At 55.3% G+C, this 23,427-nt stretch overlaps 2 protein-coding genes across 3 annotated transcripts in view; both read left to right on the forward strand.

Annotated features, from left to right (window-relative positions):
- CCDC30 (coiled-coil domain containing 30) overlaps positions 1 to 15,261 on the forward strand; it is a 46,229-nt gene extending 30,968 nt beyond the window's left edge. Inside the window, exons 14-25 of one of the 2 annotated variants that reach the window (XM_065038167.1) lie at positions 2,116 to 2,273; positions 3,200 to 3,440; positions 5,245 to 5,418; positions 5,675 to 5,884; positions 6,516 to 6,673; positions 7,223 to 7,370; positions 8,191 to 8,312; positions 9,217 to 9,358; positions 10,493 to 10,629; positions 10,711 to 10,816; positions 12,650 to 12,717; positions 14,562 to 15,261. In XM_065038167.1, the coding sequence (XP_064894239.1) occupies positions 2,116 to 2,273; positions 3,200 to 3,440; positions 5,245 to 5,418; positions 5,675 to 5,884; positions 6,516 to 6,673; positions 7,223 to 7,370; positions 8,191 to 8,312; positions 9,217 to 9,358; positions 10,493 to 10,629; positions 10,711 to 10,816; positions 12,650 to 12,717; positions 14,562 to 14,775 (1,878 nt within the window). In that variant the 3' untranslated portion in view covers positions 14,776 to 15,261. The remainder of the gene's footprint in view (positions 1 to 2,115; positions 2,274 to 3,199; positions 3,441 to 5,244; positions 5,419 to 5,674; positions 5,885 to 6,515; positions 6,674 to 7,222; positions 7,371 to 8,190; positions 8,313 to 9,216; positions 9,359 to 10,492; positions 10,630 to 10,710; positions 10,817 to 12,649; positions 12,718 to 14,561) is intronic. The other variant, XM_065038168.1, reaches the window with a different exon arrangement.
- Positions 15,262 to 17,434: 2,173 nt separating this feature from the next.
- On the forward strand, positions 17,435 to 23,342 carry LOC135575976 (trichohyalin-like). The gene is made up of 4 exons (XM_065038170.1): positions 17,435 to 17,986; positions 19,098 to 19,211; positions 19,459 to 19,858; positions 20,071 to 23,342. The coding sequence occupies exons 1-4, from the start codon at positions 17,435 to 17,437 to the stop codon at positions 20,214 to 20,216; spliced, it is 1,212 nt and encodes a 403-aa protein (XP_064894242.1). The 3' UTR covers positions 20,217 to 23,342.
- The last annotated feature ends 85 nt before the right edge of the window (positions 23,343 to 23,427 follow it).

The raw sequence follows: 23,427 nt of genomic DNA on the forward strand, positions 1-23,427 counted from the left end.
TTTAATGTGCCTGAAGGACCTCAGTACACTTTGAAGTAAATTAGGAGGACTCGTGGTGGGTTTATCACTTTTGGTGGGTTTATCTCTGCTGGAAGAGTTGCTGGTGCTCGTCTCCCAATTGGGCCGTAGAGGACAGAGCATGTGATGCCACCAAGACTGTACAAGGGCAGAGGCAGGAGGGGGGCTGAAAATGAGGCTAAAAACGTAGGAGAGCTCCAGTTCTCCAGCCTGGGTGGCGCAGGTAGGGGACCTGAGCACGACTGGCAAAGGAGGGGGGTTTGCATCTGTTACAAAACCCCTTTTTTAGCGCTCTGAAAGGCCTTAAACAGGCTCTGAGTCGTGTCATTTCCTCCAACGTAAGTAAAGAACAATGAAAGTCCTGAACTGTTGGAGCAACCGCACACAGACCAGAGTGTGGCTGGGGGAACAGTGGCACCTAGAGGACAGGACCTGGCAACATCGTGAGAGCTGGGGCCGCAGAGCAGGCCTTGCTAAGGAGCGGTTTAGGAAGGGGCTGCGTCAGCCTGTGACACATGCAAAGGGATTATCTGATTTAGGCGCCGATGGGAAAAGTGGGCAAAGTCATTCTTTAAACTCTGCATCCCAGTAATTCAATCTACTCGTGATCCAGGGACCTTCTAATCAAAACCACGCGTCCCTGGCGGTTTGGTTGTAATGCAGTTGGTTTGGCCGAAGGAGAGGACGGTTCTTCCATCAAAGGGATCCCGAGGCGCAACGCAGTGGCCTGCGTGGGACTGTGAGAGTCTTTGTTATACAGTAGAGGAACCCGCGTGTGTTTGGGGTTCTTGACTTCACACATGGGCTCGTTCCCTTTTGCTGGAGCAGCCGGACTGGGATGGATTGTTTACCAAAAGTGCTGGAAGTTCCCTTGGCATTAAATCGTTGGGTTCTGGTGGGTGATACGCGTGTGGAGGTCAAGTTCCCTTGGCATTAAATCATTGGGTTCTGGTGGGTGATACACGTGTGGAGGTCAAGTTCCCTTGGCATTAAATCGTTGGGTTCTGGTGGGTGATACGCGTGTGGAGGTCAAGCTCGGAGGTTGTTCAGTGTTGTGTTTGTCACGACGTCCAACACATACGAGTAAATCAAACAGTATTGTTCTTGTAAATTATAACACTGTGCTACAAACTGATGCCATGCAAATTGCTCTTTACGCTTGTTTGGAATGCTCTTCTTGTCTTTATGAGCTTTTTGGACATTTGAGAGGAGAAAGATCTTTCAGAGCTTGTAGTTAATGGTCTATTACATCCTGGAGCTCCTGTTTCCTCACCAGGCATTGCCTGACTCAAAAGCCGACTTTACAAACCATTGGGATAACCTGCCGAGTCTCCAGAGCACGTCAGCAAGCGGGGATCTCATTAACGTATCCCATGAGAAGCTACAAAAAGATAACGCTTCGTTAGATCCAGAGGCAAGAGATGTAAAGAGATCCCTGTTGTTCTGCTGCTAGTGTGTGTTGCTCAAATACAAATTCATCTGGGGGTAGATAAGAACACCTGGAATTGAAATATTAGCACTAGCGTAAACTCAGGCGGAGCTACTGATTAAAAAGGTTTAGGAATAAAAGACATTTAGTGGGCTTAATAGCATTTTTCTTGGAAGGGTTTGGGTTCCTCATGCCTTCCTTTCTTGCCCCTTTTGTTTTCTTGGCATCTTGTCCCATGGCTCAGGTTTTGAGTCTGTTTCCAGGTGTTTAAGGCATTAGGTGATGTTGAGAGTGGGGAGCAGCCCCACTAAAGTTGACTTGGGTGGAGGATGCTCCGTGTGAGACAGCTGATTACAGACCTGATCGTCTTCCCATTTTTTCCAAGAGTTGCTGGTTTTGTAGTGAAATATGGCGCAGAAATCCCCGACAACTACAGATGGGCACCAGAAGGATGGAATCAAATAAAGGAATGGGATTTGATGATGGTTTGCATGCGGCTGCTTCCCATGCAGGAAAAAAGGACTCGCACGTGAATCTTCAAGGGTGAAGAACTCCAGTAATTTAGCTGCAGGATCACAAGCCGTGTCTCCCCACGTTGCGTAGACTGCTCGAAAGGTTTCCATGAGACCAAAGGAGAATCAAAGCCGTGGTGTTTTCTGACCTTACAGGTCTCTGACCTCCTCCAGGAAAACGAACAGATTAACGAACTGGAGCGGAAACACGAAGATGTGGGTATAGAGGAGAGGACGCCTGAAGAGCAGATGGCTAGAGCCGTGGTTTTGGAAGAACAGATCAAACACTTGAGGGACGAACAAGAACTGCTCTGGTAAACCTGAACGAGGCCTGTGGTACTTTCTGCTCCTTATCTTTGCTGACTTATTTTTTTAAGTCTTTTAAAGATCCCCGTAGTGCTGCTTGTGGCAATAACGGGCACAGCGGCTTCATTATCGGGTCATTGTCTCTCTGTAGAGGTTTGGGTCAATAAACATTTCCTTTAGTGTTATCACGATTGGTCAGCAGGAAACCTTTTGTTTTACCTGCCGCTGTTCCAGATTCTGAAGGCACAACTGAGATCTGTCCTAAGGGGGGAGGCTGCATCGCTCCGAGCTTTTGGACTAAAACGGTCCCAAAAATCTCCCGCTGTGGGTTCGAGCTCCCTGGGAGCGGCTGCTGCTGACACACGTCCTGCCGAGGGTTTCGGTTGTCGGGTGTCAGTGGGGTCGGGGTGTAAATAAAGCTCTTGCGGGACCCCGACTCCCCTTTTTCAGTAGGTCAATTCACATTTGGAGCTGGAGCATCTGCGCTCAGGCTCTCAGTAAGGAAAAGCCTGGATTAAATCCAGTCGAGTTGCAGTCAGCTCAGTTACTATGAATAAAGCCAAACCAGGGTAAGACGGGTAGGTTAGCTTATAGAGGCGTATAGTTTGGGTTTAGATAAGTCAGACCTGAGCCTGTACTTACGTACAGCGAATGCTTTTGGGTGCAGAGCAGCTCCCGGGCCCCGTGTGAGCGTTTCCTTCAGCAGAGCTTCACCTACTCATGAATAAGCACAAGCTGGCCCTTTGGACACGTGGGTTTTATGGGTCAGTGTCCAGGAGAGAATGACCCTTGCCCAGAACTGCTAGACCCAGGATTAAATCCCCTTCGGAGCCTCCCAAGACACTTGAGCGTTGCCTTGAGCGTTTCACTGGACTTCGGTGGTTTCCCTTGGATATGTGTAGTTATCTCTCTCCTTTACTATTTCTCCTTCAAGTTCTGAATTACTGGAAAGCAACAAGAAGAGGGAGGAGCTAGAAAAGCAGCTAAAAGAGAGCAACGAAGAGAAACGGTTGTTACTGGAGGAGATTGCCCGGCTAAAACACAATCTCCTGACTACCCGGGAGCCGGGCGGCAGAGAAGAGACTTGGAGGATGGATCAAGGCACGGTGCAGAGAGAGAACAGGTTTCTCGTGTCGCAGAGCTCTGCAGGCAGTTTAGATGGGAGCGTTAAGCAGGTACGGGCAGCTTTGCCATCGGCACTGTGCTTTTTTTTCACTGATTTAATGGCGAAACCTAATCAAAGCAGCCTGGAAACCAGCACCGCAGTGGGGAGATGAGGCTGCCTGGTTTCACTGAGGGACATGTTTGGAAAGTATGAATGTCATAATTTCATAGAATCAGTTTGGTTGGAAAAGCCCTTCAGGATCATCGAGTCCAACCGTTCCCCACCCCTGTCCCTGCCCCATGTCCTGAGAACCTCATGTCCGTCTGTCCAGCCCTCCAGGGATGGTGACTCCAGCACTGCCCTGGGCAGCCTGTTCCAATGCCCCACAGCCCTTTGGGGAAGAAATTGTTCCCACATCCAACCTCAACCTCCCCTGGCGCAACTTGAGGCCGTTTCCTTCCCTTGTGTTTTTGGACATAGTGGGAACTTGGATAAACTGAATGACAAGTCCTGTTTGTCACCGGGTTTAGCTGTCTTCAAAATACAATTTGTTCACCTTTCTTACCGTGTGGTATAAGAAAGAAAGGGAAGAGCAGCTACAACTGCCAGAGGGGGAAGAAATGATGGATGTACCTGGGACAGGGAGTTTGAGGAGGATCAAAGATAATATACAAGAGTTTGGAAGAGAAGAGAGGAGACGGGGAGGAGAGGAGAGGAGAGGAGAGGAGAGGAGAGGAGAGGAGAGGAGAGGAGAGGAGAGGAGAGGAGAGTAGAGGAGAGGAGAGGAGAGGAGAGGAGAGGAGAGGAGAGGAGAGGAGAGGAGAGGAGAGGAGAGGAGAGGAGAGGATCAGAGTTGTGCTGATAGCAAGAGGAGGCAAATCCGCGCGGTTAGAGCAGATACAAACGTCTATCAGCAAGGTATGGGTTGTAGAGGGGACGATGAAAAGGATCCCGATAGAAGCAGGTGGGGGAAATAACCACAAAACTGAACTGATTTCGAGGACAAAACACAAACCTGAGCTGATCTGCAGGACAAATGCCATTGCCAGATCCCACAGCGCTGCACCCCAGTTTCGGAGTTCAGCTGCGGATTGATCCGGGAAGGGAAGCTCGACCTTCAGCGCATTTCACCTGCTCCCGAGAGCAGAGGCTGAGGCGGGAATGTAGATCGACAGGTGGCTGGAGGTGATGCTGGGAAGAAGCATTTGGATACCTCAAACATGAGAAGCTCCTGATTTGTAGCTTCGAGCTGCAGAGATGTTTGGGACGTCATGGGCACCTATGTGGAGGCTTCACGCACCTGGATGCAGGGAAAATACCCGCCTTGGGCAGATTGGGGTCAAAAATCTCTGTGAACCTCAGTCAAACGTTCGCGTCGAGATAACACGGAGCTCAGTTGTTTTCTGGAAGCCACCACAGGCCGTTGGTGGCCAGCTCCTGGTGCCCAGGCTGCTGTTGGGCTGTGCCAGCGCGTCCGTTCTGTGCCATGTCCAGGACTCGCTCCGTCCCGCCGCCGCCGGGCTGGAGGTGCCGCCCTTGGGTGCCTCAGCGAGACGGTGGCACAGGAGTTACGAGCAGCCGGGGTGGTTTTGCTTTGGTTGGACAGGTCAGTTTTAACAGGGGTTTGTTCCTTCATCCGGGTTGTTGCATCTTCTTCCTCAACCTCAAGAGTTGTGTCGCCTTCTCGGGCGGGATGGACAGGCAGGGAGCAGGACGTGGTGTGGGGGCAGATGAAATGCTGCCTGCGTTTATCCATTTCCTACTTAAATGCGCTTCAATCCTACTGGCCAACCTCTACCTTTCTTAATTACCGATCTTCATCTTTCCTTGTGGTTAATTTCCGTGTAACCTGGGTTGTTTTGCTGTCCCCGCAGGGTCCGTCCGACGAGAGGTTCCAGCAGCAGGAGGACAGAATGCAGCAGCTGCGCCAGGACTTGCGGCGCGTTCAGAACTTGTGCAGCTCGGCCGAGAGGGAGCTGAGATACGAACGGGAGAAGAACGTCGACTTACAAAAGCAGAACTTCTTGCTCCAGCAGGAATGCAGCAAGGTAGGGACAGAGCAGGGAGAGCGTCACGTCGTTCTACAAGCTGTGGGAGGAGTGATGTGCTGATTTGAACGGACTGCACCTCGTTGACCTTTGTGCGGTACTTTAACGTGCGCTGCCTCCAAATAAAACCTGCTATACTCACTCCCTGTATTTCTTTTATTCGCTGCCCAGTGATCCCGTTGCCCCTTTCCTAACCAAGACATTTCAGATGCTAGATATCAAAGCGCCAACTTGCATTTCTTCTTTTGAAACTCAGGTCAAAGCTGAGCTGAAGCAAGCCCGCGCAAAGCTCTCGGACACAAAGGAGACGTGCTCCTCGCTCTCAGCCCAGTGGGAAAAGAGCCAGCAGAAGGTCAAAGAACTCGAACAAGAGCTGCTGAGGTGCTCCCAGGCCGATAAACTGCAGAGCAGCCTGCAAGAGAAACTTGCACAGGAGAAATCCAAAGTAGGCGAAGCACAGAAAAAGGTAAGTCGGCAGTGTGAGCTAAGGTCCCCGGAGATACGTTTTTAGTGGGTCTGTGCAACTGTAGTTGCACAAAAGATGCACCAGCAACTCACGAATCGGTTCCCTGAAGTGTGTTTTGCTAGAGGTAACTTGGCTAAATATATTAGGAAAAATGTCTGTTGTTAGTGAGAACGTAATCAAGACGAGAAGCCCAATCTGATGGCTCAGCTCCTGTCTCTAGAGCTCATTGCGTCTGAGCGTCCTGGTGGCAGCGCTGGCAGGCGCAGGGAGCCCAGGTCCCGGCGTCACCCAGGAGATTCGCTGCTGTCTGCAGTCAATTGCGAACGCTTGTGTTTGCTGTGGCATCGCTTCTGCACGAATCGTTGCATTTGGTTTTGTAAGCATGCAGGATCAAATTAGGTGCAGAAAATTGTTGCTAATTGCTGACAACAGTATCTGGCAGCTGTTGGAAGGGTTTTACTTCTCATGGACTTTGACACCAAGACGTGCAGAAGCACTTTTGAGTAGAGAGAAGCAAAACGTTCGTTCCCATCGCTCAAGTGCTGAGGGATCAAGGGGATCTGAGTCCCTTGGATTCAGATACTGGCCTATAAACTCAGAAAGTTTAATCTGTGTCCCGTTTTAATCCGAGATTTCAAAACTCCAGCAAAAGCTGAAGGATTCCCAGCACCAGCTCCTGCTGGCAGAGGCCCGTGTTGCAGACAAGAAGCTCCTGGAGGAGGAACTGAAGGAGGCCCGAGAAAATGAAGCTCGTGTGCAGCAAGAACTTCACGAGGAGCAGCTGAAAAGGTACCTGGAGCTGGATAAGGCCTGTGCTGCATAGAATCACGGAATGGTTTGTGTTGAAGGGACCTCCCCAGCTCCCCAGTGCCCCCCTGCCATGACAGGGACATCTTCACCAGCTCAGGTTGCTCAGAGCCCCATCCAGCCTGGCCTGGGATGTCTCCAGGGATGGTTCATCCACCACCTCTCTGGGTACCTGGGCCAGGCTCTCACCACCCTCAGGGCCAACAATTCCTTCCTCACGTCCAGCCTGAATCTCCCTCCTTTAGTTTAAAACCATCACCCCTTGTGCTATCGCCAGAGGTCCCTCCTGCCAGCCCCGTGATTTGCTTTACCCTCTGGATGCCACAAGCTGGGATGGATATCCCAGATACACCGTGTGTCCTTTCATGTGCTACCGGACATGGGGACAACCAGGATGTAGTGATTTCTTTCTACCCTCAGCATTGCCCAGGGCAGGTGCAGCGCAATGTTTTAAATCACATGCAGTCACAGTGGCACAGAACAGGCTGACGTCCACCCCCATGTCTCCCTGTCCCACCAACCTGCTTTTAGGAAGCTCCTGGAGCAGCAGGTGGAGGAGCTGCAGCAGCAGCTCCGGCATTCGCAGGAGACGGAGGCGTCGCTGGCCAAGATGCACGTGGAGCTGCAGGCCAAGACTCTGCGCGTCCTGGAAGATGAGAGGAAACCTGCCCCGAGCGAGGTAGGTGAGCTGCAGGGTCCTTGTCAGCCACAGGACGCTGTGCTGGTGGCTCCAGAGCAGAACACTGAGCTCCAGGGGGAAACGGGCCCATCCCAGTGTGAAATCGGTACTTGGAAACTGCTGAAGTCATGGCATCACAGAATCATTTTGGTTGGAAAGGCCCCTCAAGATCACCAAGTCCAACCATAACCCACCCCTGGTGCTGCCCCATGTCCTGAGAATCTCATGTCCGTCTGTCCAACCCTCCAGGGCTGGTGACTCCAGCACTGCCCTGGGCAGCCTGTTCCAATGCCCCACAGCCCTTTGGGGAAGAAATTGTTCCCACATCCAACCTCAACCTCCCCTGGTGCAACTTGAGGCCGTTTCCTCTTGACCTACAGGGTCACATCCAGGCAGGTGCTGAGCCCTTGCAGATCCCACTGATCTAAACAGGAGCTGGAAGAAAAGCACCATCGTGTCTTGTGTAGGATTCCTGGGGATGCGGCTCTGAGGGCACAGAAGGACCTTGATGGATTCTTTCCCTCTCCCTTCCTCTTCTTGCCCAACATGGAGCTTTTTGCAGGAAAACCTTGGCAGAGGCCGTGGTCTGGGAGGATGCGTTACCTCTCTCTGCCTGGTTGGAGCCCCCAGCAGCACAGAAATCCACATTTCCTCTTCTGTAAGGGGAGGAGGTGGTGGCCTTGGGGGGCAGAGGGATGTTATCTGTAGTGGGAACCCCTGGGATTGATGACAGAGCAGCTTTGGAGAGCAGAGCGGAAGGAGGCGCTGGGACCCCGACACCTGAGGACACGCACACAAATAAAATAGAGATGTTTTCCAGCACCTCCAGTGTGAGAAGGAGAACCAGAAGCTTTCAGAGCAACTTTCGCTGCTGAAGGAGGAAAACAAAGCCCTTTACGAGGAAGGAGTCCGTCTCCTGAACCAGAAGGATCTGTACATCAGGTAACGACTGCAGCAGCAGGCAGGGGAGGCGTAGACCCCCAAAATCAACCCAGGAACTGCTCTTTGTGTGCCTGGCAGTGACACTGGATGTGGCTGTTCCGTGGCCTTTCTTGTCCCTCCCGTTCGAGGCTTTAGCACGGACAGATGTGCCTCAGCCCCGTGCTGCTGCGGGTCCCGCGCTGCAGATGCTCCACGGAGCCGCCGGTTCCTCTCCAGAGCACTTTTGGTCTCATTTGCTGCACAAACAGCCTTTTTGACATGAGTTCTGAGCAAACCCGGGCAGCTGTATGGTAGAGGTTCCTCTGGGTTTGACATCCTTTTCTATCCCAACTGGATAAAAATAAACCAGAACAAGTTTGAGGGGAAGAGCAACGATCAGAAGTCTCAGCAGTGACAAATATTTAACCCCTTTGTCACAGCTCGGAACGAGCCCTTTCTGCCACCTGCTTGCACGACCCTTGTTTTTAAGGATTAATCTTTTACTGCCTTTTATCTCCTCATACCAAAGTACTTCTTCTTAACCACCTGCATCCCCACCCCAATACACCACTTGCTCACACTTACCTATTCCCTGTTACTTCCAGTTTTGCTAACTTCATAACTCAGTTTGGTATAAAGAGCTGAGAGGGGCGAGCACAAGGATTTGTAAAGCCGGGAGTCAGTTTTAGGAATAGCTTTGGGTCCATTGCCCTCAATCAGTTTCCATTTGGTTGACGCTTAACAACAGCAGCTTTGCAGCACAATTAAACCCCAAACGAATCGGTGGGTTCGTTCCGCCCTCACCACGCAGCCAGAAGGAGCTGGGCACGGCTGAGGCTCTCAGCTCAGGACATCTCCTGCCTTGCTCTTGGCCCAGAACACAGCCGCGTTTCCCACCCTGATGTTTGTCTCTCTGCCTCCTCAGGAAATACAACGAAATGCAGCTTCGCCACAAAGACAAGATCCGCCGAGCCAAGGAGACCTTTATCCACGAGGTGAAGCAAAGGGACAGCAGAATTAAGCAGCTTGAAAACGAGCTCAGCGAGTCAAAGCTGCAAGTGGAAAAGGTGAGAGAACACGCCAAGGGCCTCAGGTGGGGAGCAGCCGCAGCGTGTCTGCGAGAGCATCCCTCTTCCAAAAAGAAATGCAGTTCAGGCAGAAAGGAAATGAGGTGTAGGAACAGCAGGTTTGCAGGCCAGGGGATCACACCGTGAGACAGCCGGTCAGAGCACAGGGAGCGCTGCCTGACGCGCGCGGGGCTGACGCTGCCCTGGGATTGCCCAGCAGTGCCCATGGACACCGGCGTGTCCGCATAGGGACAGAAACCCAAAGGGAAACTTCTGGCTTAAGTTCGCCCTTGGGGGAACCCATGTTGTAGAATGTAGAATGTTTTGGTTGGAAAAGCTCCTCAATATCACCAAGTCCAACCACAACCCACCCCAGTCCCTGCCCCATGTCCTGAGAACCTCATGTCCGTCTGTCCAACCCTGCAGGGATGGTGACTCCAGCACTGCCCTGGGCAGCCTGTTCCAATGCCCCACAGCCCTTTGGGGAAGAAATTGTTCCCACATCCAACCTCAACCTCCCCTGGGCAACTTGAGGCCGTTTCCTCTGCTCCTGGCGCTTGTTCCTGGGGAGCAGAGCCCGACCCCCCTGGCTCCAAGCTCCTTTCAGGCAGTTCAGAGATCAGAAGGTCTCCCCTCAGCTCCTGTTCTCCAGCTGAACCCCCAGGTCCCTCAGCCGCTCCATCACACTTGTGCTCCAGCCCCTCACCAGCTCCGTTCCCTTCTCTCCACTCGCTCCAGCACCTCAAGGCCTTTCTTGGTGTGAGGTGATCCTGCCACCCCTCTGGCCGCCATTTTGAGCCCTGAGGTGATCTCGGTGCCGCCATTTTGAGCCCTGAGCTGATGGGCCCAAAACTGCCCCAGGGTTCGCGGTTTGGCCTCACTGTGCCCAGCACAGCCCTCCGATCCCATTCAGAAACTCCCCGAGCTCCAGCTGCTGTTCCCTCAGAACTCTTAGTGCTGGGCAGGGGCTCAAAAGCCTCTTTTTTGGGGTACGTTACATCACACAGTGTATCAGTTCTCGGAGTTAACACGCTTGGTGGTCGCCCCTTTGGTAAAGTGCTGCGAGGTTTAGAGAGGACGGAGAGAAGCGAAGCGTAACCACTGGGTGTTGTTTCCCTCCGCCACCCTGCGCAGGGGAAGGTGCTGGTTGCGCAGGTGACGGCTGAGAACGAGAAGTTACTGCAGGAAAGGAGGCGGCTCCTCCAGAAGATCAGTGCCCAAGAGGAGAGCCCGTGGAGCAGCCGGTCTGCGATGGCCGCCCCGCAGAGCAGGTGGGCACTGCCGCTCCCCTCGGAAAATGCACCGTGGCCGGAAGGAAAATAACTTGCGCCTTGTGTGTGTGACGTGCTCAGAGTGAAGCTCCCGGACGAGGAGAACGTGCGGCCGCACGAGGGCAAACTCCAGCTCTGCGGCCACGGGCAGCGCGCGCCGAGGAGCAGCCGGGCTCCCACCGCCCAGGTGAGACGGGGAGGGCTCGGGCTCGGCAGACGGGCAGGAGCTGCTGTTCTGCCCGTGGGTCTGACGATGTGTCATGGTCGAAGGGACCCGTGAGGGACTCCTCACCCTGAGCTGTCAGACCGAGAGCGTCGCCCAGATGCTCCTTGGACGAGGGTGGGTGTTTGGAGCTGCAGCTGAGGGTGCTGGAGAGCAGCTGAATTACAGTATCACAGTATGTTTGGGATTGGAAAGGACCTCAAAAGCTCATCCAGTGCAATCCCCCCATGGAGCAGGAACACCCAGATGAGGTTACACAGGGAAGGTGTCCAGGCGGGTTGGAATGTCTGCACAGAAGGAGACTCCACAACCCCCTGGGCAGCCTGGGCCAGGCTCTGCCACCCTCACTGAGAAGAAGTTTCTTCTCACATTTAAGTGGAACCTCTTGTGTTCCAGCTTGATCCCATTACCCCTTGTCCTATCATTGTTTGCCACCGAGAAGAGCCTGGCTCCATCCTCATGGCACTCACCCTTTATATATTTATAAACACTAATAAGGTCACCCCTCAGTCTCCTCTTCTCCAAACTAAAGAGCCCCAGCTCCCTCAGCCTTTCCTCACACGGGAGATGCTCCACTCCCTCCAGCATCTTGGTGGCTGCGCTGGACTCTCTGCAGCAGTTCCCTGTCCTGCTGGAACTGAGGGGCCACAGCTGGACACAATATTCCAGGTGTGGTCTCACCAGGGCGGAGTAGAGGGGCAGGAGGACCTCTCTCGATCTACCAACCACCCCCCTTGTAATACACCCCAGGATGCCATTGATTGAATTGAATTGACCCTTCGGTTGGGAAGGAAGGGGCTCCAAACACCTTGGGATGGTTTTGTGGTGAGGAGGGACTTTGTGGGGAGCGGGAAGCTCGATACGCTTGTCATACCGCTCCATCCCCGAGCTGCTGTGCCATGACAACCTTTGTTAGCACAAGAAAAGGGGTGATGGTTTAAAATGAAAGGAGGGCAGACATGAGGGTGGTGAGAGCCTGGCCCAGGTACCCAGAGAGGTGGTGGATGAACCATCCCTGGAGACATCCCAGGCCAGGCTGGACGGGGCTCTGAGCAACCTGAGCTGGTGAAGATGTCCCTGCTCATGGCAGGGGGGCACTGGGGGGCTGGGAAGGTCCTTCAACACAAACCATTCCGTGATTCTGTCCTTTTTCACAAGGACAGAAATGTCACTTGCGCTCCTTTGCAGATTTAGAGTGGTTAAATGTCCTTAGTTTCAAAATTAGCTTGAAACTTAGGAGAAATAACCCAGAGTGGTGTGGTGGGGAATGTTACTCATGTAAATGAAAACAACTCAGATCAAGCTGACTGATAATATCGACTAAATTGACCTAAATGAAGATATGCCTTACCTAAAACCTCAGCTGTGGATTGACCAAGTTAATGAAGAACTTTGGGGGGACAAATGGAGGAAAGTCCAGGAGAAGACCAAGGTAGTGTTTCCACAGCTCTCCAAAGACAACAGGTGCATTTGGCAGTTTATTGGTACGTTTTGAAATGCGGAGGGAACCAAGCACAGTTGGAAATGAGCTGGTCAGGGTGAAGTGCTGTTTGAGGCCTGTTTGTGCGTCCTGCTTCGTTTTCTTTCTTTCTCTTTGTTTCACCTGGGCCAGGTAGGTCTTCTATTTGTAAGCTGAAATTCAGACCCAAAGGACGAATCGATGACGATCGCCCCTGTGGGGCTGGAGTTCTTGGGGAGAACTGGTGGGGCTGGGGCTCTGTGAAAGCCAGCGCTGTGTGTTGGATTCGGGCTCTGACACGCAGAATTTCCCCTGACGGTCTCTCTTCCTCCTCCCAGGACCCCAAGAGCGTTGACTTCTCCGAACGCCAACGGCAGAGTAAGGTGTTGCCATCTCCCCGAGCCAGGTACCGTGGGGTAAAAGGGGGAGGCGGGAAACGCCTCTGCGTGTGCCGAGGGACGAGTTGAGCCTTTTGGCTGCTCCACCCCGAGCCTTCACCTCCGAGGGTCTTCTTTTGACATTTTTGGGTGGTCAGATGATAGGACAACGGTGCCAGAACAGGCGAGGGGAAGGCAGAGGGACTCTGATAGCTGGAGACCCAGCAGGGCGGGTTTGCTTACAGCCCCCGGGTGCTGCGCAGCTCACCTCGCCTGTTTGGGTCAAATGGTAGGGAAATTGGTATGAAAAAGCCTCTGCACATAATGGGATGGAGAAGTAACATTGTCAGACTGTGTCAGGGGTTTAGAAAGCAGCTCGGAGCCCAGGGGTCCAGGAGGAGGTTCTGGGGCAGACCGGGTGTCAGCGACTCGGCTGGAGGAAACGTATGGGAGCGTTAGTGCGGGAGCAAAGCGCTGAGCATTGCCCTGAGGCGCGGAAATGACCTTACAGCCTTAGAGGTTGTACGGAAGGTATGCGGTTACGACGTTGGACACACAGGGAAAAAAAATCACCCAAAATATGTGTATTTTGTAGTAGTTGTGAGCTTGGTTAGATACAGTAAAGTGTTACATATTCATGAAAGTTTTAGGAAGGCCTATACATATTCATAACCTGTCCCCGAGAAGTCACAGAATCACAGAATGGACTGGGTTGGAAAGACCTCAGAGATCATCCAGTCCAACCCTTGGTCCAACTCCAGTCCATTGACTAGATCACGGCACTAAGTGCCATGTCCAATCTCAGTTTAAACACCTCCAGGGCCGGTGAGTCCAGCACCTCCCTGGGCAGCCATTCCAATGCCTGACCACTCTCTCTGCACAGAATTGCTTTCTCATCTCCAGCCTCAATTTCCCCTGGCAGAGTTGAAGCCCATGGCCCCTTGTCCTATTGCTGATGCCTGGGAGAAGAGCCCAATCCCCACCTGGCTAGAACTGCCCTTCAGGTAGTTCTGGAGAGTGCTGAGCTCAGCTCTAAGCCTCCTCTTCTCCAGACTAAACAAGCCCAGCTCCCTCAGCCTCTCCCCATAGGGCTTGTGCTCAAGTCCCTTCCCCAGTCTTGTTGCTCTTCTCTGGACCCGCTCCAGCACTTCAATCTCTTTCCTGAGCTGAGGGGCCCAGAACTGAACACAACACTCCAGGTGTGGCCTCCCCAATGCAGAGTACAGGGGAAGGATCACTGCCCTTGTCCTGCTGACCACGCTGGTTTGGATACAGGACAGGACACCACTGGCCTTCTTGGCCACCTGGGCACACTGGTGGCTCATGTTGAGCTTCCTGTCCATTAGTCCCCCCAGGTCCCTTTCTGCCTGACTGCTCGTTGGTTCTTATTATTACAATGAGTTCAGGAGACCATTTCCACAGTCTCCACCTCCGGCTCCTCCTGGTTGCAGCTGCACAGTGATCGTGACCCCGGCTCCTCTTCTCTGTGCACGGTCACCTTTGGTCAGTGTGATGAGTTGGTTGGGTCCCAGACTGCTGAGCTGGTTAAACTGGCGTATCTCCTGTCCTGTGCCCAGGGTTCTGTAATCTGGTTCACCCAGGGATGCACCAAGGATTATTATCTTAGCAAGGATCAGTGAACTCCTGTTTCTCCTACAATAAGTTATGCAGAGCTAAGCAAGGCAATAGTGATGTGGGTTAAAGCTTTCCAAGTCACTTTAGTGATGTGGGGTAGGGTTGGTTCTTTAAGTGTCAAGTGTTAGTTCTTTAAGTGTTAATTAGTTAATTGTCCTCGCGGAGCTGCTGGCAGGAGCGCTGGGGCTGCGCAGGGGCACCCAAACCCAATGACCCAAGGGAGGAAATCTGTTTCCAGCTGCCCGTGGCGAGAACCGCCAGACGCCCTCGGCGCCCTGAAGGCCGCGGCAGACACGAAGCCTGATGGAGAAGCTGAAAGCCAAGACTCCTGCGTTTGCTTATCCCCCTCTCAGCCTTCCGAGATCGGGTATTTAAATGTAGCTTCGCCCGGAGACACCGCGGCCTCCCAGCTGCAGGAGGAGAGTCCCAGCATCAGCTCCGAGAACTTCTGAACCCAGATATTGGTAAAATACCAGCTGGACTGCAAGGTTTGGGGCTCCTGGTGCTCTACGGTGGCGAGGGCTGCAGGGGCGGAACTGCCAAACGGACCGATCTGGTGATTTCGGTGATAGATTCGACAGCTTGTTTTCAGCTCACCCAACTGCAGGTGGAGTCTGGAACAGGCGCCCCAGGGAGGTGTCACGGCCCCACGCCTGACGGGGTTCAAGAAGAGACTGAGCAAGGTCCTCAGACACACGGTGTGGACTTTGGGGCTGTCCAGGAGTTGGACACAAGTGATCCAGGTGGGTCCCTTCCAACTCAGGACATTCGGTGACTCCATGAGCTGTGTGTGCTCCCAGGCCCCTCCGCAGGCTGCAATTTGGAGATCAGCTCCGGGCAGCGGCAGAGGGGTGGGGCGAAGCGGATCTTCCCCCCAACCCTAATTTCTCGTCCAGTCTGACCCTACAAGCTTTGTAAATAAAACTCGGAGAACTTCCCTCCTGCCACCTGCTGGCTTTTCTCCGTTCCCCTTGATCTGGGCTCAGACGCTGGTTTATCCCCTTTGTGCACGATCTTCCCCCTTCTGTGCAAGCCTGGGAGGGGAACGGGGCGCCTGAGCACTGAGGGGGGATGAGAAGGTGCGGAGCAGGAAGATGGGGGTGAGGAGGGGCTGTGAGAGCTGGATGGGAAAGGGACCAGGAGAGAGATGAAGGGAGATGGAGAGAACAAGGGAAATTGAATTAGGAGCAAGAGAAAGACACACCCAGGGGCTGTGGGTGCACGAAGAGGAACACGGAGGGGTCCGGGCTGTCCCAAAGACACTTCATGGTCACCAGGTTGCCACTAATGGTACGTGGAGGAGTCCAGGGCACCCGGAAAGCAGCACAAAGGGAATTGGGACCCCCAGGAAGAAAACCAAGGGGTTCAGGTTGCGCCAAAATGACAAATGGAAGCAGCAAGGACGCTGCAGAAGTGTCATCAGAGTCCACAGCAAAATGGCCAAATGGCACTTACAGGCACATCGAGAGGGGCCATCACCCCAAAGGCACCTTGAGCGGTGTGGGGACACCCCACAGACACCCTGGGGGCACAACCAGGGCAGGGGGTGTCCAGCCCCGGCCACGGTGCTGCCGGGAGCCGCCTTGGCCAGAGCCGGCCCTGCCCAGCCCCTGTCCCCTCTGTCCCCTCTGTCCCCTCTGCCCACAGCCTGATGTCCCCATGCCGGGGAAGCCCCAGGCCCTGTCCCAGGCTGGGGTCCCGGGGGCTCTGCCTGGGGCTGGACACGGCCGGGGCACCAAGGGCTGTGACACTCGCTCGCTTTCCAAACCCAGCGGCTTCCCGGGCTGAACCAGCCAGAGCAGGACTCCAGCTCTGAGCTGATCCGCACGTTGGGTTGAGTCTCGCAGGGATTTTACAGCGCAGGAAAAGCCGCTGCCACGGGGCGATGGACGGGGCTCTGGGAGCAGCTGTGGGGTCTGTGCAGCTCACGGCACCTGCTGCTGCGGCATTTGCTGGGGGTTCAACAAGAGCCGTGACCAGCGGCTGTGAGTGACACCCTGGAGCCCACATCCCCCTGTCTGGCCCGTGTGCGCAGGGAGGTGCTGAGCACGGGGACCCCCCCCCCGGCCTCTGCCCCCCCAGTGCCTGTGACGTCACTGAGCCGCCCATGACGTCAGCAAACGCGGTCACTATAGCGGGGGCGCTGGCCGGGCCCCGCACACACAGCGCTGGTGCTGCTGGTGGAGCTGGTGGAGCTGGTAGAGCTGGTGCTACTGGTGGAGCTGGTGCTACTAGTGGAGCTGGTGCTACTGGTGCTACTGGTGCTGCTGGTGCTACTAGTGGAGCTGGTGCTGCCAGTCCTATTGGTTGCTGGTGGTGCAGGTGCTCTCAGTGGAGCTGGTGCTGGTCATACTGGTGGAGCTGGTGCTACTGGTGGAGCTCGTGCCGCTGGTGGAACTGGTGCTGTTGGTGCTGGTCATACTGGTGAAGCTGGTGGAGCTGGTGCTGGTCGTACTGGTGAAGTTGGTGCTGGTTGTACTGGTGAAGCTGGTGGAGCTGCTGCTGGTGCTGCTGGTGAAGCTGGTGGAGCTAGTGCTGCTGGTGCTGGTTGTACTGGTGAAGCTGGTGGAACTGGTGCTGCTGGTGAAGCTGGTGGAGCTGGTGCTGCTGGTGCTGGTTGTACTGGCAAAGCTGGTGGAGCTGGTGGAGCTGGTGCTGCTGCTGCAGGTCCTTCCAGTGGTGCTGCTACAGCTGGTGCTGGTGCTGCTGGTGCAGCCTGTGCCGGTGGTTGCTGGTGGAGCTGGTGCAGCCGGTGCTGCTGTAGTTGGTGCTGGTGGAGCAGCGTCCCAGCGCCATGGAAAGGCTCTTGCGGTTCCTGCGGCGCAGGATGGTGCGGGGGGTGCGCCCGACGCCCGGGAGCAGCCGTGGCTACGAGTCCCAGCCGCGGGTTCGGGACGAGCTGTGGCTGCGAGGAGCCGCCAACCAGAGCGACAGCGCTGGGCCGCAGGTGAGTGAGGTCAGAGATGGTGCTGGGGAGTCCTGGCTCTCGGGCTGTGTTGCACGCTGATGCAAATCGGACTTTTCCAGGAGCAATGCCGAATCCAGAGCTGTAGAAAACTCTTTTAGAACCTGACGTCCAGTTGGTGGCAGTTCCTCCTCTGCGAGTACGAGATGCTGCCGCTCTCTCCTCTTTTGAGCCGCTTTCCTGAGCTCTGTCCCTTTGTGTCCTTCGGCTTTGAACAGGCACAAGATGCCAGAGCCCCAAAACCGACGGCGGGTTCGGGTTCGTCCTCTTTCTGCCGGGTCCGTGGAAGGTCTCACGCGTCAGAAAGTGCTGAAGTGAAGCAGTTTATCAGCCACCTGGAGCAACGGCTCATCATGGAATTGAACCCGGCTGAGGCGCTGGAAGCCAACAGGCGCTTGGAAGAGGATTTAAACAGAGCCGAAAGAAAAGCTGCTCGGCTGGAAATGGAAGTGACCCTGCTGAAAAAGAACATGGGGAGAAAGACAACGGCATTACAAACCACAAGAGAAGAATTACGGCAGGCCCGGCAGCAGATGGAGCAGTCCCAGGCTCTGTACATGCAGGCGGATCAGGAGAGGAAAGACGCCGTCCAGAGGGCGGAAGAGCTGCGGGAACGAGTGGCCCAGCTGCAGGGTGAAAACCTTTGGCTCCGTCAGCAGCTGGGGGACGCGCAGAACAAGGCCGCCCCAGAGCCCGTGGTGAGTGACGCCTTCCCGTGCCCGGCGACACAGCCGAGCAGGAGCTGAGGGGAGCGCTGGCCCACAACGACCCAGAGGAGAGCGGCTCCCGAGGCTCTCGGGCGCTTCTGTCGACCAGCGGGTAGAAGCTCCGCGCCGGGGACTCCGTCACTGGGCTTGGTTCTTTGTCCTGGTTTTGTTGGAATCGCGGAAGGTTCTGACAAGCCTTGACACACGCATCTGTGAGCAGAAATTGTTGTTAGGGCAACAAAGATGATGAAGGGAGTGGAGCACCTCCCTTATGAAGAAAGGCTGAGGGAGCTGGGTCTCTTTAGTTTGGAGAAGAGGAGACTGAGGGGTGACCTTATTAGTGTTTATAAATATATAGAGAGTGAGTGCCATGAGGATGGAGCCAGGCTCTTCTCGGTGGCAAACAATGATAGGACAAGGGGCAATGGGATCAAGCTGGAACACAAAAGGTTCCACTTAAATTTGAGAAGAAACTTGTTTGGGGTGAGGGTGGCAGAGCCTGGCCCAGGCTGCCCAGGGGGTTGTGGAGTCTCCTTCTGTGCAGACATTCCAACCTGCCTGGACACCTTCCTGTGTAACCTCATCTGGGTGTTCCTGCTCCATGGGGGATTGCACTGGATGAGCTTTCCAGGGCCCTTCCAATCCCAAACATACTGTGATACTGTGAAATACTTGGGCTTGCCTCGGTTTTCGTTTGTGTAGCAGAAGAACAGCGTAAATGTTGATAGGCAGAGTTGGCCGTGGGGACCGTCACCTCCATCTCTCGAGAAAGGGCTGCAGACCAACCACAGCACTTGTGTTGGCATCCAATTTGATTTTGGCGTAATTTTAAGAACCGAGCGAGAGCCCAAAGGCGCAGTCTCAGCATCTGCTGAGAAGAACGTGCTGGAAACAGATCTTCACGAAGAGATGACATGTCCTTAGTTGTCTTCCCTGGCCAAGGATGGCTGGAGATCATCAGCTGGGCAAATGTCGTAGTAGATGAGATTTCTCCACTTTGCTATGACCTTGGAAAAGAGATTTTGGTAGATTAACCGAAAGTTAAATGCCCGTTTTGCCTTCTCATCTTTATCTTCACACTCCTTTGACTTTGTTTCCCTAGAGAGAAATGGGACAGCCAAAGGAGACGTCAGTGGCAGCTGGGACACAGCAGCATGATGGGCTGGAGCGAGAGAACCCCCACGTGCCAGAGGACTTGGACAAGGTCAAGGCCAAGGTACAGAGAGTCTGTGGAGGTGTTCACAGATCTGAGCTGTTCTTCTCCTGCAGTGACCAGAAGAGAAGAAAATCTTCTGGGAACAGGCCCAGCAGAGATTTGTCTGAGGACGTTCTGAGCTTCAACGTCATTAACAATGGTTTTCCGGCTGTTGTCACGGCTGTGACCTCCACCCAAACATCTGACGGGGTTTCACAGAGATTTTAGACCCCTCTGCCTGAGACAGATGTTTTTTGCCCACATCCAGGTGTGTGAACTCTCCGCACAGCTGGAGCTGCACTCCCAACTATCTCTGCAGCTCAAAGCCTCAATCCAGGGGCTGCAAGAGCTGGTGGCTCTTCTGCCACAAGGCTTGGCCACTCCTGGGGGGGCTCAGGGCCCAGCAGCGCTTCGTGGGCAAGGCTGTGAGCAGCCAAGGGAGGAGCAGCTGGAGCCGAGGAGGAGAGACCTGGACCCCAACGTGCAGAGATCACGGAACCTGCGGGACCTGAGCCGCTCCGCACAGCCCGGCCTTTCTGCCAGGGCCGGCGCGACGCCGGCAGAAGCCGCTGCCCAGAGCCCGCGGGAGCCGCGGCGCAGACGCTTCCGTCGCCAGGCAAAGACTCTGGGCCAGAGCCGGGGATGGAGCGGGAGCCCGTCGGGCTCAGGTGAGCAGCTCCGGACGCGGTTCTGCAGCGCTCCGGGGGGCAGGGGCGGCCGCTGGGTTGTGCTGGGGTGCCAGAGAGCACAAGTCTTGTCTGTGCAACCCCTGGGCAGCTGCAGCCGGGACAAAGACCTTACTGGCTCGTCCTGCGGAGCACAGAGCAGGCGCTGTTTGCTGGGACCCGACTGACACGGGCTCTCGCTTCTTCTCTCCCAGGCACCGCTGAGCGTGGGGCTGGATCTGCTGGGGATTCGCCCCGGGTGTCTCCTGCTCCTCTGCCGAATGCAGATGACGTCCAGGGTCCCCCGGCCAGGGCAACACCGGCCGACCTCGACGGTTTGGAAGAGGAATTGTTAGAATAGTTAGAAAGCGGCCATTAAACTCGTGAAGGTCCCTTTCCCGTGCCCGTCTGCTGTGCTTTCCCATGGCGGCCCCTCCTGGGCCCCACAGCGCTGGGCTGAGCCGGGGGCAGCGGCTGGGGACAGCAAAGCCCCTGGAGCCCCCATGTCCTGCTCCCCGGGGGCTCGGGGCTGTGGGGCCGCAGGGGCCGGCCCGGCTCTGGGGGGGCTGCCCAGGCCCTGGGACCCCTCACACCGGGGACGCTGGGAGCCGCAGTCCCTCGCCTCACAGCACCATTCTCCCAAGAACACTGTTTAATACAATGTGAGACGCATGTACGTTTGTGACAATATTTGTCTCCTCTGATCCTGCCGTGTTTTCCCATCACCACCCCTCATGTCCCCAAGCCGGGGGTCCCGGGGGCTCTGCCTGGGGCTGGACACGGCCGGGGCACCAAGGGCTGTGACACTCGCTCGCTTTCCAAACCCAGCGGCTTCCCGGGCTGAACCAGCCAGAGCAGGACTCCAGCTCTGAGCTGATCCGCACGTTGGGTTGAGTCCCGCAGGGATTTTACAGCGCAGGAAAAGCCGCTGCCACGGGGCGGTGGACGGGGCTCTGGGAGCAGCTGTGGGGTCTGTGCAGCTCACGGCACCTGCTGCTGCGGCATTTGCTGGGGGTTCAACAAGAGCCGTGACCAGAGGGTCCACAGGACTACCAGAGCCAGGCCTGCAGATGTGAACCTGTCGGCTTTGTCATGGGTAGAGCAGGGATACAAGAATCAGAGAATCCCAGACCAGTTTGTGTTGAAGGACCTTCCCAGCTCCCCAGTGCCCCCCTGCCATGACAGGGACATCTTCACCAGCTCAGGTTGCTCAGAGCCCCGTCCAGCCTGGCCTGGGATGTCTCCAGGGATGGTTCATCCACCACCTCTCTGCCAAACCTGGGACAGGCTCTCACCACCCTCAGGGACAACATTTTCTTCCTCATGTGGCAGTGCACACTGAAACTGCGCTAAGATCACACAGAGACAAGCATTAGCAGGGCCCTGGTCTTGTCCGCATCCCGAGCAGGTCTTCAGAGAACCTCACGTCCACTGTCCCTCCTCGGCACACCAGGACGCACAAGATCTTGAAGACAAAGCCCTTGCCAGGAGTTTCATGGTTGTTTTGATGCATGTCAAGAGCTTCTCCTCGGATGCCACTTGCCCATGGAAATGTGAAACCAGGCCCTGGAGATCTCACGTGTGGCCTCTGCTCCGCCGTACGTCTGCACAAACCCGGGGGAAGAACGACTGGAAACCAGCCCCGACCCCTGGTCGTGGTTTAACCCCGGCCGGTAATCACAACCACCACTGCCGCTTCTCACCCCCCGAGAGCGGAGAGAATCGAAACAAAGGGAGAAACTCTTGGACTGAGATAAACACAGTTTAATGAAATATCAAAATAATACTAATAGTAGAGTGCTAGCTATGAAGATGAAAGGTTTTTAACTGCGTGAAGGAAATTACCTCATTTTCACTCAGAGCAGCACAGCCCACTGCAGCACAGCCCAGCCAAGGCTGTGCTGCCATCAGAGACCTGGACAGGCTGGAGAGTCGGGCGGGGAATAACCTGATGAAATTTAACAAGGGAAAGTGTAGAGTCCTGCATCTGGGCAGGAACAACCCCAGGTTCCAGTATAGGTTGGGAAATTACATATTAGAGAGCAGTGTAGGGGAAAGGGACCTGGGGGTCCTGGGGACAGCAGGGTGACCATGAGCCAGCACTGGGCCCTTGTGGCCAGGAAGCCAATGGTACCTGGGGTGGGTTAGAAGGGGGTGGTCAGTAGGTCAGAGAGGTTCTCCTGCCCCTCTGCTCTGCCCTGGGGAGACCACACCTGGAATATTGTGTCCAGTTGTGGCCCCTCAGTTCCAGCAGGACAGGGAACTGCTGCAGAGAGTCCAGCGCAGCCCCCAAGATGCTGGAGGGAGTGGAGCATCTCCCGTGTGAGGAAAGGCTGAGGGAGCTGGGGCTCTGGAGCTGGACAAGAGGACACTGAGGGGTGACCTCATTAATGTTTATAGATATATAAAGGGTGAGTGCCATGAGGATGGAGCCAGGCTCTTCTCGGTGGCAAACAATGATAGGACAAGGGGTAATGGGATCAAGCTGGAACACAAGAGGTTCCACTTAAATTTGAGAAGCAACTTGTTCCTGGTGAGGGTGGCAGAGCCTGGCCCAGGCTGCCCAGGGGGTTGTGGAGTCTCCTTCTGTGCAGACATTCCAACCCGCCTGGACACCTTCCTGTGTAACCTCATCTGGGTGTTCCTGCTCCATGGGGGGATTGCACTGGATGAGCTTTTGAGGTCCCTTCCAATCCCAAACAAACTGTGATACTGTGAACACAACAGCAATGGGGACAGGGAACCACCTCGTGGGGGCAGGGAGGGTCCCCACCAGTCGGCACTGGGGGACAGAGGTGACAGCCTGGCCCTGGACATCAGGGCTTTGCTTCTGGGCAGCTCAGGGCTGCCCTAAGGGACAAGGGATCCTCTGGAAAACCGAGGTGCTGCCAGCATCCCAAACCCTCGGACACGGCCCTGACACCTGCCCAGCAGTGTCTGGGGTCACTGGGCTGAGCGCAGGGGTGGCCGGGCCCAGTGACAACGTGCTCTTGGGCCACCAGCTGCTGGCAATCGCAGTTATTTTGGTTGGCAAAGCCCCTCAAGATCATTTGGCCCAACCACAACCCACCCCTGGCACTGCCCCATGTCCTGAGAACCTCATGTCCGTCTGTCCAGCCCTCCAGGGCTGGTGACTCCAGCACTGCCCTGGGCAGCCTGTTCCAATGCCCCACAGCCCTTTGGGGAAGAAATTGTTCCCACATCCAACCTCAACCTCCCCTGGCGCAACTTGAGGCCGTTTCCTCTGCTCCTGGCGCTTGTTCCTGGGGAGCAGAGCCCGACCCCCCTGGCTCCAAGCTCCTTTCAGGCAGTTCAGAGATCAGAAGGTCTCCCCTCAGCTCCTGTTCTCCAGCTGAACCCCCAGGTCCCTCAGCCGCTCCATCACACTTGTGCTCCAGCCCCTCACCAGCTCCGTTCCCTTCTCTCCACTCGCTCCAGACCTCAAGGAGTTTCTTGTCCCGAGGGGCCCAGAACTGCCCCAGGATTGGCGGTTGGCCTCACTGTGCCCGGTACAAGGACGGTCACTGCCCCGATCCCGCCGCCCGCCCCTGTTCCTCTCCCATCCCGCTTCC

This window comes from Columba livia, chromosome 21 (genome assembly GCF_036013475.1).
Source record: "Columba livia isolate bColLiv1 breed racing homer chromosome 21, bColLiv1.pat.W.v2, whole genome shotgun sequence".
In the NCBI taxonomy this organism is placed as follows: domain Eukaryota; kingdom Metazoa; phylum Chordata; class Aves; order Columbiformes; family Columbidae; genus Columba; species Columba livia.